Source organism: Rhodotorula toruloides, assembly GCF_000320785.1.
Source record: "Rhodotorula toruloides NP11 unplaced genomic scaffold Scaffold14, whole genome shotgun sequence".
NCBI lineage: Eukaryota > Fungi > Basidiomycota > Microbotryomycetes > Sporidiobolales > Sporidiobolaceae > Rhodotorula > Rhodotorula toruloides.
The window spans coordinates 371,449-386,436 of NW_015622974.1; the positions used below are offsets into that span (position 1 = coordinate 371,449).

Consider the following 14,988-nt stretch of genomic DNA (forward strand, 5'->3'; position numbering starts at 1 on the left):
GTATCACTCGCAAATCCGTATGCAGTGCTGTGAATCTATCTTGTTGTCGCGGTTCTATTCAAACCTGAGAGCCAGCTTGACCTCGAAGCTGCCTAGTCCCACTCGAGCCCATTCAGCAGCAACTCCTCGAACTGTCCCGCTCCTTCCTCAACTCCTCGCCCCGCTCCTCGACCCTGCAGCAAGTCGTTGTCGCTCACGTTGTCGAGATCCTCCATCCCGATCTGCTCCGTTTCCGGATGTCGGTGGCAGATCAAGACGTAGAGTTCGTCTGTCTCGTTCGGCGTACTCGACGAGGGCGTGGCGGCGCCGAAGCGGGTCCAGACGAGCGGAAGAGGGGGAGATGGAGGCGATGCAGTGGAAGATGCGGTGTCGGAGAGAGTGGTCGACTCGGACGGAGGAGGCGAGGGTCGAGTGCCAACTTGCACCGCTTCGAGCCTGAACCATCGTCCTGTCTCGAGCAGGATCAGCGCTTAGTTCACGGGTTGGACAGCTCTCGCGACACGCACCGAAAGCCTCCCAGAACGGCTGCTCTTTGACCAGACTCCTGACCTTATACGAGAAGATCACCGTGACTCGCTCCTCCCTCTTCCCCGTCAAGCCAATGAGCGTCCGCAGCAGCGGCGCATAGAGGAACTTGAAGTAGACGAGGTCGGAGGCGAGGATGATCGAGGGGTGAAGGCCTTCTGCGATGAGGCGGGCGAGGGAGGACGAGTCGCCCCAAGGTAGCGGACGGACAAGGACTGTCGCTCGATCTGCTGACTGATTGTGACAACGCCATCGAACTTGTGCAGCAGCGAGGTTCTTCTCGAGTAAGGGAGAGACGTTGTCGAGATCCGTTGCGACGAGCGTATCCGTCGAAGCGAGATGAGGCGCAAGTGCGAGCGAGAGATAGCCTGTGCCGGAGCCAATCTCGAGTATCGTGCGTACGGGTGGTCGCGAGCCGGGTTCAGTCGAGGAGTAGAGGGGACAAGGCGGGTCGAAGAGGAAAGAAGAGAGCGAATCGGCTGGCGGAGGAGGGGTGAGGTAGGCGCGAAGGAGATAGGCGGCTTCCCAGGTTCTGTGGATGTTCCAAGGTCAGCGGCAGCCACCTAGACCTCAGAAGTGGAAGATGGTAGCAGGCAAGCCTGTCCTCGAAGTACGCACCTTCCTGCGATCCCGAAACCCTCGATGTCCTGCGGGGCTGCGTCGCTCAGATTCGCATCAACGCATGCCTCTAACAGTCAGAGATCAATGCTGAGGCACTCGAGCATACTCACCGTCATCCTCATTCCGTTCCGCCTCGTCTCCCCTCCCTCGACCTCCGAGTCTCAGCGCGCCAGGCGTCGACGGTGCAATGTCGAGATTCGTAGGGAAGTTGGGGTCTCCTTCGCGTTGTGTCATCGTTGCAGCCGGCGTGCGAGCGAGAGGAGAGGCATCCGAAGAGGAGAAGCGGGGGATCGGAGCGGGAGGGACGTGGGCGAGACTGGCTGAGCAGTGGGTCGTTCACGTGAAGTAAATGGGCCTTGGTGCAGCCAGGAACGGTCTTCAGCTGCTGAAGGAGCGAGCGGACGAAGCAAGAGATGCCTTTCCTCCGCAACGACGACGACATCGTCCGAGCCAACACTCGCTGATTGAAAGCTGAGTTTGAGATCTGGCCCTGAAGTAGTTCGAGAGATAGTCAGCCCAGCCAGCCGTCTCCTGCGAGAGTTGGCGAGTTGTCTTCCTCGCCTGGCTCTCTCTCTCTCGCTGACGCACTCTCGCGGCTGCTGCGATTCTGCTGAGCTGGTCGACTGCTGCCGCATTTGCTAGCCTCCCGTCAGACCGGCAAGCACCCACAACTGCCGCACTCTCCGCAACCACCTCCCAACCCACACTCGGCCGCTCTCCTCTCGACCCGGCTCGTCGGAGGTCAACTGCACAGCTCAGGGCGACACCGGTACACTCGGTAAGCACTCGAGTCAATTTTGTGCAGCCATGCCAGTCTTTGCAAGGCTCCAGCGGAGCGGCGGGGAATCCGAGGACGACTTCATCGCTTCGAACGGGCGGGATTGTTGTCGGACGGCGAGACGACGCTCGTTGGGCGTGGACGCAGCTTACTGACACTTTCCAGTACTCTCGAAGTCCAGGCCGCACACCAGTAGCGCACGGCGGGCGGATCACCATGCGCCGTCGCTCCTCCATCGCACTCCCCTCCTTCGGCGTCAGGCGCGGCTCCAATGCCAGCACCTCGTCGTCCGTCAAGGACGAGATCGTCCGCGACATATTCCAGTGCGTTCGCGCCTCCCTTGGATCCTCATACCCGCCCGACTTGCGCCGCCATGGCTGGGGGGACTGTCCGCTCCTGACTGAGCGCATGAACCGACGCTGACATGGGTCCCCGCATTGCAGCGTCGGTCTCGTCAACTTGGGCAACTCGTGAGTACACTCTGCGCGGCTTGCTCGCTTCTGTTCGCTGGGTGTTGCGGGATCCGGACTTCGGAGACAGTGGCGGGCAGTCGAGCATCGTTTGCTGAATCTGTCACGCTCGTCCTGCTGCAGCTGCTTCTACAACACGATTGTCCAGTCACTCTCCGCCACTCAGCCGCTCAGCGACATCATCAATGCGGCGCCCGATTCCTCTCCTGCCCTCCAAGTCCTCTCCCCCTCCTCTCCCGCCTACAACCCGGACCTCGACGCGCTCCCCTCGCCCCTGCCTATGACAGCCGCCCTCCTCGTCCTGCTCGACAAGCTCGACCCGACAGGCAAAGACGAGGACGCGAAACCGAAGGGCAAGAAGGCGTTCAACCCGAAGAGCTTGCTCAGGCAGCTTAGCTTGAAGCACGAGGAGTATGCGGAAGCGACGCAGCAGGATTCGCATGAGCTGCTGAGGCATGTGATTGATGGAGTCATGATGGAGGAACAGGATGTGCGTCGGCGAAGTTGCGCACTTTGGTCGGTTCCAAAGCGAAGGGCAAGAAACTGATCATCAGCCATGGTTTTGCTGCTGCACAGCTCATCAAGAAGATCCTCGAAGCGACTCCCGATACCCTCCCTCACCGCCCATCGATGCACGAACGCCTCGAAACCGTCCGCCCATCCGACCACTCCACACCCATTCCCGACCAAGCCATCGTCTCCGAGTCCGAAGAAGACTCGGGCGACGAGTCTGACGCGTCTTCTGCGTCGAGCTCGTCGTCGAGCAGCAGCGATGCGGAGTCGGATGTCGAGGAGACGAGGTTGACGGAAAGGCAGCGGAAGAAACGCACGTTGAGACCGTTCGTGGGGAGCATCTTCGAGGGCAAGCTTGCGAGCTTTATTATCTGCGACGAGTGCAAGAATGGTGCGTGCAGCGTCTCTCTCCGCTCGTCGCTGGTAGCTGACGCAAGTCACGACGCAGTCTCGCTCACGAAGGAGGACTTCATGGACATCTCGCTCTCGCTGAAGGACGAGACGACGAACCGCATGCGCAAGGTGCGTCATCATTGGCTTCTTTCAACCCCCGACTGCTGATCCACTTCGCGTCTTACAGCGCGACCGGATCCGTCGTACCCTTCAAGCCGGCTTCTTCTCCCGCAAGTCGGGCAAGTCGACTGCAAGCTCAGGCGACGACAGCAGCTCGAAAGAGCCCCCTTCGATCAAGACCGCACCGAACGGCATCCGTCGCGAGCGTGTCTCGCTCAGCGAAAACGAGGGGAGTGCGTCTCCTTCCGAGGCGGACGAGACGGATGAGGACCACATCCGTCCGAGGATGGACAGGACGGCGGGAGGTGGAGCGAGGTCGAGGCGGAACTCGCTTGACCCGTCGAGGTTGTCGCGTGAGACGGCGAGGGACGCGTCGCTGCAAGTACCGGGCGAGCGGAGCGCCGAGACGAGGACCAGCTCGCGCGATGCGTCGCCGCTTGGACGGGCGCTTTCGATGTTGAGTAACGGGTCGGGCGAGAAGGACGCGCAGCACTCGTCCTCCTCGCACCACGCCCACCACCACCATTTCCACTTCCACCGCCGGCCCAAGATCCCAAAGCCTACGCCTGAGCAGGTCGCGTACATCAAGAAGGTTCTTGTCGACATCCCCGGCCCCACGGCCACCCAGGGTCTCCCGCCTGGTCTTCGCGTCGCCCGTCCTCCCGGCTCTTCTGCGCCTCCCGCCGTCCCAGCACCGACCGGCACTCCCGCCCACTCGCAGGACTCGATCAGCTCAACCACATCGTCGCTGTCGAAGCTGCGCATCGCCGCTCCCGCCGTTGACTGGCAGAACACGGACCTGTTCGAGTGCTTCAGGCAGTTTACGAGCGTCGAGGTGCTCGAGGGGGAGAACTCGTTTGCGTGCAGGAACTGCTGGAAGTGGTTGAACCCGGATTTGGAGGCCAAGCGGAAGGAGCAGCGGGCGAGGAAGAAGCGCGAGAGGGAGGAGCGGAGGAGGGCGAGGAGGGCGGCGAAGAAGGGACTCGTTGCCGGCGACAGTCACGCTGCGGGTCAGAATGGTCACGCGCTCGCCGGCGAAGACGAGGACAGCGATGACGAGCGCGACCCGGCCGATGTCACGGCGCGCAACACGCCAGCTCACTCGCCCAAGGCGGTCCCGGCTTTCGCCCCGCTCGAGGAGATCCCACCCATCCAGCCGATTGAGGCAGCCGTCCCAGCCTCTTCGACGAACGGCACTTCGATTCCTCCCGTCTCTCCGACGACCACTACCGCCAAGTCGGGGGCTCCGATGCGCTCGTTCTCCATCTCGTCTGCCGCGACTTCGAACGCCGTCTCCATCTCGACAGACTACGAGGGTGGCATCTCGTCTGAAGCGTTCGAGACGACTACAGACGAGGAGGACAACACATCGCCCGGCCTCGATGACGCCGCAAGTCTGAGCGGCAGTCTCGGCGCATTGCCCAGCACGGAGGGCAAGAAGCTGCCCCTTACGGTCGAGAACGTCCAGGCTGTCGCTGCGGCATCGACCGCACCGTCTACTGGCTCGCTTGCGGTCCCGCAGAACGAGCGTCCTGGTGGACTCGCCGCCTCGCCTGCCCCGTCGTCCGCCGCTTCTCTCGCGCCTCCGCCTCCGCCCGCTGGCTCGGGCGCGTCGCCATCCCTCCAGCCGCTCCACGGCCACTCGCGCCCGACCAAGCCTCCGCCCAAGAAGCAGCGGCAGATCCTCCGCCGCGCACACAAGCGCTACCTCATCTCGCCCACCGACCTCCCCCCGGTCCTCGTCATCCACCTCAAGCGCTTCATGCAGACGTCTAAGTCGTCCCTCTTCGGCTCTGCCTTTGTCAACCTCAAGAAACGCGACGACCCGGTCTCGTTCCCGAAGGAGATGGACTTGACGCCCTTCTTGGCACCGGCGGGTAAGCCGCCGCGTGTCAGCCCGAATGCGTTTGGGTCGGCCGAGGCGGAGGAGGAGAGGAGGAGTCGTAAGACCAGTAGAAATGGAGGAGTTGACAGGCCGGACTCGAGCGGGACGGAGGTCAGCGATGCGATTCAGGTCGAGAAGGAGGTTCACAATGCGCGGTACAGGCTGTACGCGGTGGTCGTCCACCACGGCACGATCGATACCGGTACGTTTGCGCGACTGTCCTTTGCTCGACGGGGGCTAAGCTGACGGCTTTCTTCGGTACTCTCTTCGCAGGTCACTACGCGTCGTACGTTCTCTCGAACCGGCACGGCAAGGCGAGCGAGCGCAAGTGGTTGTTCTGCTCGGACGAAGAGGTGCTCGCCGCGACCGAGGCCGAGGTCCTGCGGAGCAAAGCGTACATGCTGTGCGTCCTGGTTCCCTCCCGACATCCCCCTTCGTTGTTGGGTCTGATTCTCTCGCTCGAAACAGCTTCTACGAGCGCGTTACCCCGGAGCAGCCCTCGAACGGCGCCTCCGCCTCGCAGCCTCCTCCCGCCCCGTCCAGCACGGCCAACGCGCTCGGCGTCGCGGGCGACTCCTCGAACGGCGACGGTGCACCTCAGCCCGTCGCGCTGCCCGATTTGACGGAGGAGCCGGCTCCCTTGTCGCACCCGTCGCCAACGACTGTCGCCTCGCCGCCTCCCGCCGCCGCCGCTGCCTGAGCTGGCGGATTCTGATGGAGTAGGAGTGTACTTATCTCTTGCGGTGATCATAGACGACGGCGCGCAATGGGAACCTGTATCGACTTTGAGGTCGAGATCGCCCAATCGAGAGGAGAAGACTTCGCCTGTTCCGCTTCGTCCGGACCACGCTCCAAAGCTGTGCTGGACTGCTGCTGGCTGTGTGACTGGCTGCTCGTGAGACTCTCTAGCACGTACACTCGCTGCCACTCGCGCGCTCGCTCGTCGCCTGCCCATCTCGCTCGCCCTCTCGTCGACCCCCGATCACACTCACCTCCGGGCCATCCGACCACGCTCGCGAGGCCTCGCTGACCGCGCGACTGGGCCACACACACCACTGGGACTCTGCAGGTGAGCTCGCACAGGTCCGCTGCGTTCGGTGCGCGTTGACGGGGAGGAGTCGTCGGACGAGAAGCCGACAGGGTCGGGAGGGGTATCAAGGCAGCTGGATGGGCTAGGGAGACCAAGATACACTTGAAGTGGGGTACTGGGTGGCTGGCGAGACGCTCTTGGCGTCTGCGGTTCGTGCCGGACGCGTGCAGGTTGTTGCCCTTGGGCTTAGTGAGGGGAAGGGTGTCGGACTCAAGTTGAGCGACGACGGGACGCAGAGCTGTACTGACTGCGATGTTACCTACAGCATACGCAGCGCATGGCGTCTGAGACGACGCAGTCGTTCCACCTCCCCTCGCTCGCCCAAGTCAGTTCAGCACCCCTATCGTCGTCCCTCCCTCCGCCCTCGGCGCTCGATCCGACGCACGACGTCTCTACCTTCTTCTCCAACACGGGCGCGCCGTCGTCCTCAATGAACCCGCACCCAGGCCACGGCCTCCCCTTCCCTCCCCTCATCCCGCCCGCCTCGAACGGCTACGGCCACCCCGCGCCTTTCCCTTCGTATCCTCCGACTCCCTACTCCGCCTACCCAACACCAGGCACGATGCACGCCCTCCCTCCCGCGCACGCATCTGCCGCACTGCCCGGTATCGGCCAAGTCCGATGCTACTGGACCATCCTCTCCTCCAAGCTCGAGTACGCCTACCTCGATCCGGTGTTGGACACGCATCTCGGAGCGTGGAAGGACAAGTTTGTTGGGACGAGCGTGCTCGATTGGGTCCATCCGGATGAGAGGGATCAGTTGGCGGAGGATTTGCTGCCGAAGGAGGATACCGTCGCGGGAGTCGAGTCGACTGGCGTCTTTGGCAGTGTGACGAGGTGCGTCATCGCGACATTACTCCTTGCGAGACTCGGCGGACTGACTCTCGCACCCACAGATGCCGCTACTCCCGCCTAACCCGCATCATGCGCGAACTCGGCTGCCCGCACCCTCCTTCACCGCCCGATGCTGCACTTTACGCCATCGACGACGACTACCTCAACCTTGAAGTGACGACGAGCTGGATTGCGGGAGACAGGAAGGGTAAGGGTAAGGAGGGATTGCCGAACGGAGCGGTGTTGGCGTTTTGGCATGTCGCGACGGGTGCGTACTGCTCCTTCGTTAGCTTCGCTCACCCGTTTGCTGACGAGCTGACTTTCTCTTTCCCGCTTGACGCACAGACAAAGACCCGGCTCACGACAGTGATCCTCAGCACCGCACCGAGTGGAGCAACTGGTGCGGCGCCTCGCTCGATTACGGCCCTTACCTTACTCCCCAGCAATGCGACGACCTCCTCGCCGCCCTCACACGTCTCACCTCACCCTCTTCCTCCTCGTCCGTCGACTCGCCCGCCTCGGCAGACGACCACAAAGGCGCACTCAGCTCCGTCCTGAACGAGGACGGGACCCGCTCAGACGAAAAAGGCGCAAGCGGTCCCCCTCCTCATGTCTTCCAGATCCTCGACCATGCCGGAAGGCCAATCATCACGTTCCCGCAGAGCGAGGGGACGGGCGAGGAAGGGAGGAAGAGGAGGGCGTACGATGCGGAGAGGTTTTCGGCGCTGGCGAGGGAGGTGATGGCGAGGCCGAGGGAGGCGGCGCAGAGTCGGACGAGTTGTACGAGAAGGTACAGGAGCAAACACCCTGTGTGAGTAACCCGGTCTTTCTCGCTTTCGACTACACAGCGGTGCTGATACTTAGAACGCTCGCAGCATGCGCGACGGGACGCTCACGACCATCGAATCGGTCGTCATCATGTACGGCGCGATCACCTTCGCCTGCTTCCAAACCGGCGGCGTCTACCTCAGCTCGGCGCGCAAGGCCGGTCTCTCGCTCGTCACCAGCGGCGACTTGACGGGCTCGAACGCGAGCGCGCACGACTTTGCCCTCGAGGACGTCCCGCACACGCCGACGGTTGGTGGACCCGCTGCGAACGGCAAGCGCTCGTCGCTTGATGGGCGATTCGAGGGCTCGAACGGGCTCGACCAGTCGCAGCCGAACAAGCGGTTCAAGGCCGACGCCGACGGACCGCCAGTCTTGCCTAGGCTGCAGACGGTTGCGGCCTCGCCGGCCGCCGAGCCAGAGTCGCCGCACGAGCAGTCGCACTCGCACCTCAACGGCCTCTCAATCTCGACGAGCGGTCGGTCGTTCCGTCAAAACCTGGATGTCGACACGATCACGGCGGGCGGGATCTCGCCGACTGTTGCTTCAGCGTCGGCCATCCTCGGCTCGCTGGGCGATGCACCGGTGCACCATTCTCCGCCTCTCCATGGTCCCGGCCCTGCGCAGACCTCCTACGCCGCGTTCTACAACTCGCACCCCTTCGAACAGCACCACCCCGCTCACGGCTACCCGACTGCGTCGGCCGGCTACGCTCAGTACTCGCCTCACCCGCTCTCGCAATCGCACAGTGGCTACTTCCCGCCTGCCCCGCAGTCGCCTCACGAACCTGCCTCGGCGCACAACGGTCGCGGCTTGTACCCTCCGCCCGGCCAACCTGTCTATGACCTCCCGCAACCGAACGTGCAGCCGAGCGCGTCGCCAACGCCTTCACCGACGACGCACACCATCTCCCAGACCGACTTTGATACGTTCGCTCAAAGCATCCCCGTCCCTCCTGCGCCGGCAAACTCGTCGGGTAAGAAGCCGCCCAAGCAGCGGCCTGATGGACCCGTCTTCAAGCCGAACCCGAAGGCGTGCGAGAGCTGCGGGACAGTCAACAGTCCCGAGTGGAGGAAGGGACCGACGGGCGCAAAGACGCTCTGCAACGCTTGCGGTGAGCTCGTCTTATACCTCACTTCTCGCGAAATCGCCTTACTGACCCGTCTCTGATGCAGGTCTCCGCTACGCCCGGTCGGTAGCCCGCGCGAAGAAGCAGGCGGAGATCGCGGCGAACGGCGGCGTGGCTCCGAAGAAGGGCAAGAAGAAGGGCAAGGCGGCTGCTGTCGCTTCGGCGGTCACCGGCGACGATGCGCCGCAGGCATCGGGCTCGACGCCCTACAGCCAAGAAGCGTCGCCCATGCCCGGGTCGCAGTACGACCTCGTCTCCGCCTACACTCGCGGCCCGTCTCACCCGACGCCAAAGCCGTACACGCCCTACCACACCACTGCGCCAGGCATGCCCGGTCAATACTCGCATGTCGGCTCTCCGACCGTCGCGCACGCCCCGCAATACCCCTCCCCATCTCTGCCTCCGCCCTCCACAAACTCCTACTTCCCCTCGTCGATGCCGTACTCGGCTGCAGGCGGCTACTCAGCCGCTACTGCGCCCATGCCTGTTCCGACGCACTCGCCACTCCCTCCCGTCTCGCACGGCGGCTTCGACTACTCGCGCGCGCCCAGCCATTCGCCCTTCCCGTACCCGCAAATGTCGTCAGCCGGCACCCTCTCGCCGCACATCCCGCCGCCCATCCACTCGCCCAACCCGGGCGCTTACCCCTCGCATTCCGCACCGACGCACTCGCCGCACATGCACGCGCTCTCGCCCTACCCGCCTCAACACTACGGCTGGCCCGGCCAGCAGCAGCAGCAGCAGCACCATCTCTCGTCGCAACAGCAACAACCGCAGCAGCATCAGCAGCACGAGAACGAAGAGCCTCAGCGCGGCGGCGACCCTTGAACTTGGCTCTTCGTACACCCCAAAAAATCCGCACCTTCTGCGCGCTCCCTCCCACATCCTGTTGTCCGTCTCCTTCGCCTGTTGCTCCGCTCGCTCCGTCTGTCTGGTTCTGTTCCTAGGTGACATGTCTCTCTTGTATGTCGAGGACATGAAGGGTTGTAGAATGTGCACATCAATCGTTACTCCGTCTCCTCTCCCTGCTACGCTAGATCTCTCTGCGTCTCTCTGGTCCCGCCCAGTACACTCGAAGTCACTCGCAAGGACGCCGTAGAGACGAGAGAAACGAGCGCGATGCAAGGAGAAGTCAAACGAGATATTGCGAACGAGTTTGAGAACTGAAGGCGGGCAATGGGGGTACATGGGAAGTGCGAGGGATAGATGCATAGTAAGTGCGGCGCGAGAACGGTCGTAAGGGAAGCGATGCTGGAGCGAAAAGAATGCGAAGGCGAATGATGCGAGGCTGGGCGAAGCCGATGCGAAGGAAGCATAAGGCGAGCGAGAACGATGATTTGCCGCAGAGAGGATACTGGTGGTCATGAGGGTGGTGAGGTGGGCTAGATGCGTGAATAGACGAGGAGGTAGGCTTTGGCGGCGAGGACTTCGGCGATCCGGACCCGCCGGACCTTTTCGTCGTCGATGGCGTAGAACTGCGCGGGACCAGCCGTCAGGGGATGTGAATGGGTGCGGGAGAGTGAGTCACAACCCACGTCGTCAACGCCTCGGACGTAAGCGGTGTAGTGACCCTGGCTGAGCGTCCCTTCGTGCGCGACAACCGCCGCCAAGTTGTACCAGTGCGCCATGGAGCTACGCATCGCCGATGAGCAACGAAGCTCGTCAGCCAACCTGAGTCGGAGGGATTGAGCAAGAACAGGCGACGCACGGCTTGTAACTTGTCGGGTACTCGAGGTGATTCGTCAAAAACGGGCTCATGTCGAGCTTGAGCGGGTACCGAATCGGCGTGTCGAGCTTCTGCGCCTGGTTCGTAATCTCGAAGCGCTGTTTCCATCGCGAGCAACGTCAGCGGAGGAATTAAGAGGAGGGAGAGGGAGGACGCACCTTGAATTGGATGCAGAGGACTGGAGGGAGGGTCTTCAGGCTCAGACGCTTCGAGGCGGAGGGAACACCGTCGCCGCATGCAGCGCAGCTGTACGTCGACGGGAGCTGTTCGGGAGTTGTAAAGCTGTGCGGCGCCAAACAAGGACTCATCAGTCTCGTACTCCCGTTACCAGCGCTTCGGAACGAAACGGCTGCTCAACCGCGCAAACGCACCTCTTCAAACGATCCCCCAACGTCTTTCCCGCCAATCCCGTCGCACGATCCTTCAGATCCAAACTCAAGTCGAGAAACGGCTCAGCCGTCTCAGACTGGTGCTGACACCTCCCGCAGGTCACCTTTGAGCGGAGCTCGCCTGAGAAGGTTGTGTGGATTGGGCAGCGGCAGGGTCCGAGGGAGGGGGAGTCGTGGTGAGAGGGAGAGGAGGAGTGGAGGAGGTTGAGCGCTGAGTCGCGGAGTCTACGGTTAGCTTTGGCTGGAGTGGAGGATGTAAGAAGGACACGAACCGGAAATGAGGAACTCGTGGGCATCTTGCTGAGCGTAGCCAGCTGCTTCAGCACTTGATTGCCAGAACGAATGCAAGAAGCGAGTCGGAGCGAGAGGCGCAAGGTCGGACGAGTAGTGCTGCGATTGACTACACAGTCAGTTCGCATTCCCAGCGAGGACGGGAGGAGAGAGGGACCATACCTCGGAGAAGAGCAAGTCGAGCTCGCAACACAGGCAAGGTTCGCCTTGAAGGGTCTTGGTGCAGGCGAGACGATTATGTCGGTCTGAGAGGAAGTAGGTGCGGAGGAATGGGTTGCAGAGGAAGGTCTGCAGGATGACGCTCATGTAACAGCTGTTCGTGCGAAGATGAGTGAGTTCGCGGATTTGGGAGGAAACGAGGAAAGATGGCGCACCTGTTGCCGAGGTTCCGGATGCCTCGCACTGCGTGAAGGACCCATCAGCACTGTTCGGACTGGAGAAGAAGCCAGACGAACCAGCGAGGGCGGTCGGAGCAGGCGTCGACTGGATCGGCGTCGTAAGCTCCCACTTCTGCACGCTGACGCGCTTGCGCTTGGTTGCTGTTGGGCGGCAGAGTCAGCCGACACTGTACCGAGGAAGTGGAGAGACGACGCACCTCGTTGACCCTCTCCGTCGTTCGCAGCAGCCTCCCTTGAGGCGATTCGTTCCGCCAAGGCATGTCGCTCGACCGCCGCGTGTCGGACGTAGCCCTCGCAGACGAAGCAGTAAATACCTCGTGCACGGAAGTCCCAGGCTGTCGAGTGTAGAACGTGCCAGAGCGGTCAGCTCGCGGTCTCGACAGTCCCCGCCCTCTTCCTGACCTTTCTCGGCTCCTGAAAAATCGGATTCGGAACGTACCGAGCTGGTGATTCTCCTTCTCCGAGTGGTCGAGGGCGTGACTCGGTTCGCCGGGAGAGAGGCAGGAAGAGACGCCGCATGCGAGGCAGAGAGCCGGTCGAAGCGGGGTCGTCTGGCAAGTCGAGCACGAGGGAGGGAGTGTCCCCTGTTCGTTCCAACGAGCAGGTCAGCTCGGCGGTACCTCGGAGTGAGCTGTAAGAACGCACCTTGACGAGCACGCCGTCTGCCAGGCCGTAGTCTGCCCTCATCGCGCCCTCGAGACGCTCGACAGCCGACTCGAGGTTGGCCTGACACCACGCCGCGAGATGCGGGCAGATGGTTGGCGGGCGAGTCGGGTGTGTCGGCAAGAGTGGGAGGGAGGTCATTGGCGGCAGGGCGGTGCGTGTGAGGGTCGTGGTCTCCATCGTCCTCGCCCAGTCCGGTGAGCGCGGAGAGACGGGTGCGCGGAGCGGTAAGAAGCAGGGGTAGACGTGGGGCGGCTACGTGGGTGTACTCTGAATGTCGTGCTGGTCGTGTCTGTCGGTTCGCAGGCGCGGAAGAGGGTGAGGGAGGACGACGAGGAGGTTAAGCCCTCACTGGGACTGGACGGCCCGCCGCGGACTTAGCGGAATTCAGGCGTCGTTTTCTGCGGCTGGTACGAGGCTACTGTCACTTCATGATATCTTGTAGATGCCTGCCACCTCTGGAAACTCAGTCGTGAATTTCGCTTCCTGGTCGGCGAGGACTTGAGCGGACGACGTCTCTCTCGCCTCCTCCCTTCACCGCTCTGCTGACTCGCACGATTCGTTCTTCCAGCGCTTGCATTCCACTGCCATCGCTCAGACTCTCTCACAAGCCCACAACACTTCTCGCTCGTCCTCCTCGTCGGCTCGCGCCCCACCTCGTCTCCCGCGACATGTCATCACGCCGCGCCGACCACGCAGGAAGCTGGTACTCCTCGAACGGTGCGGTCCTCCCTTCCACCTTGTCTCTCCGCGCCGCTGACGGGCGAACGACTCGGATCGCAGGAAAACAGCTCGACCAGCAGCTGAGCGGATGGTTGGACGCTACTGCGAGTCCGGAGGAAGGCGACGGGCTGAGAGAAGCGCCTGTCAAGGGCTGCAAGGCGATCATCGGGCCGTGCGTGGGGTTCTCCAGCTCGTACGTCGCGCAAAGAGGCTGATTTGGGCTCCGGTCGAGGCGATAGACACGCTGGGTACTCGTATTCGGGTCCTGCGGCGGCCTTTGCGTACAAATGCATCGACGTCGAATCTATGTGAGTCTTGGCGGGGCGAAGGCGAGCCAGCTATCGGCTCGCTCGCCTGAGCGCCCTCAAACGAGTCTCACACTCGGTTTCCTCCCTCAGCTCTCGCGTCTTTGTCCTCGGCCCGTCACACCACGTCTACCTCGACGGCTGCGCGCTGAGCCAATGCAAGACCTACGAGACGCCCTTCGGGCAGCTCCCGCTCGACTTGGACAGTACGCTGCCGTCTCTTCTACTCAGCTTCGACTCGCGCCTGTGAACAAGTGCTGATTCTTGTAAGGGATGGCGTTACAGCTATTGACGAGTTGAAGAAGACGGGCAAGTTTGAGCTGATGGACCAGGATACGGATGAGGCGGAGCATAGGTGAGTCGGCGGGTCCAGCCATCAGCCGCCGTCTAGCTGGCCTCGGACAGACGTATTTATGGGCGTGTGCATCGTTTTCTCACAGCATCGAGATGCATCTCCCGTGAGCGCAGCTCTTTCGCCTCCTGACGATCGGCGGCTTACTCGCCATTCTCTGCAGGTACATCCGCAAGGTCTTCGAAGGGTGCGCTACTCTCCTCGACGAGAGTACAAAAGCTTGCTGATCTCCTTGTGCTGCAGCCGGGACATCCGCATCGTCCCCATCCTCGTCGGCTCGATCTCGACCGCATCCGAGAAATCCTTCGGCCGCCTCCTCGCGCCCTATCTCTCGGACCCATCGACTCTCTTCGTCATCTCGTCCGACTTCTGCCACTGGGGCACGCGCTTCCGGTACACGCACTTCCACCCGCCCGACACGGACGACCTCACGCTCGGCACGTCCCTCACGAGCAGCACCTTCTCCTCCGTGGTCGGCTCGTCGGGCGGGGAAGTCTGGCAGGGGATCGAGAAACTCGACAAGCTCGGGATGGAGGCGATCTCGTTTGACGGGCGGACGAAGAAGGCGGGACAGGCGCACGACGAGTTTGCGGCCTACTTGCGCCAGACGCGCAACACGATTTGCGGGAGACACCCGATTGGGGTGTTGCTCGGGGCTGTTGCGGCGCTCGAGGAGGACGGCGCCGAGGGAGCGTGGAGGTGCGAGTGGGTGCGGTATGAGCAGAGCAGCAGGGTCAAGAGGTTGGCCGACTCGAGCGTCAGCTATGCGAGCGCTTTCGTTGCCCTCTCTTCGTCGTAGGGAGTGTTGCGCGCTGTCAACTGCAGTACAGTATGCGTTAATGGTTAAAGAGCGTTGTATTGCGAGGGAATCCGACTTTGGGAAGGTCAGAGCGTGTGTCCATATTGCGCTCCGCTCGTCAGATCGCTCGCTTCGTCTCTTTCTCTCGCTCTCGCCAGT

General features: G+C 62.5%; 5 protein-coding genes across 5 annotated transcripts; 3 read left to right on the forward strand and 2 right to left on the reverse strand.

Annotated features, from left to right (window-relative positions):
- Nucleotides 1–92: 92 nt before the first annotated feature.
- RHTO_01673 (nicotinamide N-methyltransferase, putative) lies at nt 93–1,380 on the reverse strand (the record flags this gene model as incomplete). The annotated part of the gene is made up of 4 exons (XM_016415354.1): nt 93–448; nt 507–1,057; nt 1,144–1,180; nt 1,257–1,380. 4 exons carry the CDS (start codon nt 1,378–1,380, stop codon nt 93–95), a joined length of 1,068 nt encoding a protein of 355 aa, XP_016272732.1.
- Nucleotides 1,381–2,140: 760 nt separating this feature from the next.
- RHTO_01674 (ubiquitin carboxyl-terminal hydrolase 16/45) lies at nt 2,141–6,005 on the forward strand (the record flags this gene model as incomplete). Its single annotated transcript, XM_016415355.1, has 8 exons — nt 2,141–2,247; nt 2,368–2,394; nt 2,518–2,884; nt 2,971–3,298; nt 3,356–3,429; nt 3,488–5,507; nt 5,579–5,708; nt 5,774–6,005. 8 exons carry the CDS (start codon nt 2,141–2,143, stop codon nt 6,003–6,005), a joined length of 3,285 nt encoding a protein of 1,094 aa, XP_016272733.1.
- Nucleotides 6,006–6,672: 667 nt separating this feature from the next.
- On the forward strand, nt 6,673–10,011 carry RHTO_01675 (GATA-binding transcription factor; the record flags this gene model as incomplete). The annotated part of the gene is made up of 5 exons (XM_016415356.1): nt 6,673–7,232; nt 7,292–7,497; nt 7,575–8,040; nt 8,105–9,168; nt 9,230–10,011. The coding sequence occupies 5 exons, from the start codon at nt 6,673–6,675 to the stop codon at nt 10,009–10,011; spliced, it is 3,078 nt and encodes a 1,025-aa protein (XP_016272734.1).
- A 554-nt stretch (nt 10,012–10,565) lies between these two features.
- RHTO_01676 (ubiquitin carboxyl-terminal hydrolase 22/27/51) lies at nt 10,566–12,830 on the reverse strand (the record flags this gene model as incomplete). The annotated part of the gene is made up of 12 exons (XM_016415357.1): nt 10,566–10,658; nt 10,719–10,815; nt 10,892–11,007; nt 11,068–11,191; nt 11,281–11,509; nt 11,571–11,688; nt 11,752–11,902; nt 11,964–11,991; nt 12,045–12,128; nt 12,185–12,322; nt 12,427–12,571; nt 12,633–12,830. 12 exons carry the CDS (start codon nt 12,828–12,830, stop codon nt 10,566–10,568), a joined length of 1,521 nt encoding a protein of 506 aa, XP_016272735.1.
- Nucleotides 12,831–13,321: 491 nt separating this feature from the next.
- On the forward strand, nt 13,322–14,829 carry RHTO_01677 (Memo-related protein; the record flags this gene model as incomplete). The annotated part of the gene is made up of 8 exons (XM_016415358.1): nt 13,322–13,370; nt 13,434–13,545; nt 13,613–13,681; nt 13,772–13,884; nt 13,964–14,033; nt 14,119–14,136; nt 14,194–14,217; nt 14,274–14,829. 8 exons carry the CDS (start codon nt 13,322–13,324, stop codon nt 14,827–14,829), a joined length of 1,011 nt encoding a protein of 336 aa, XP_016272736.1.
- Nucleotides 14,830–14,988: the final 159 nt, after the last annotated feature.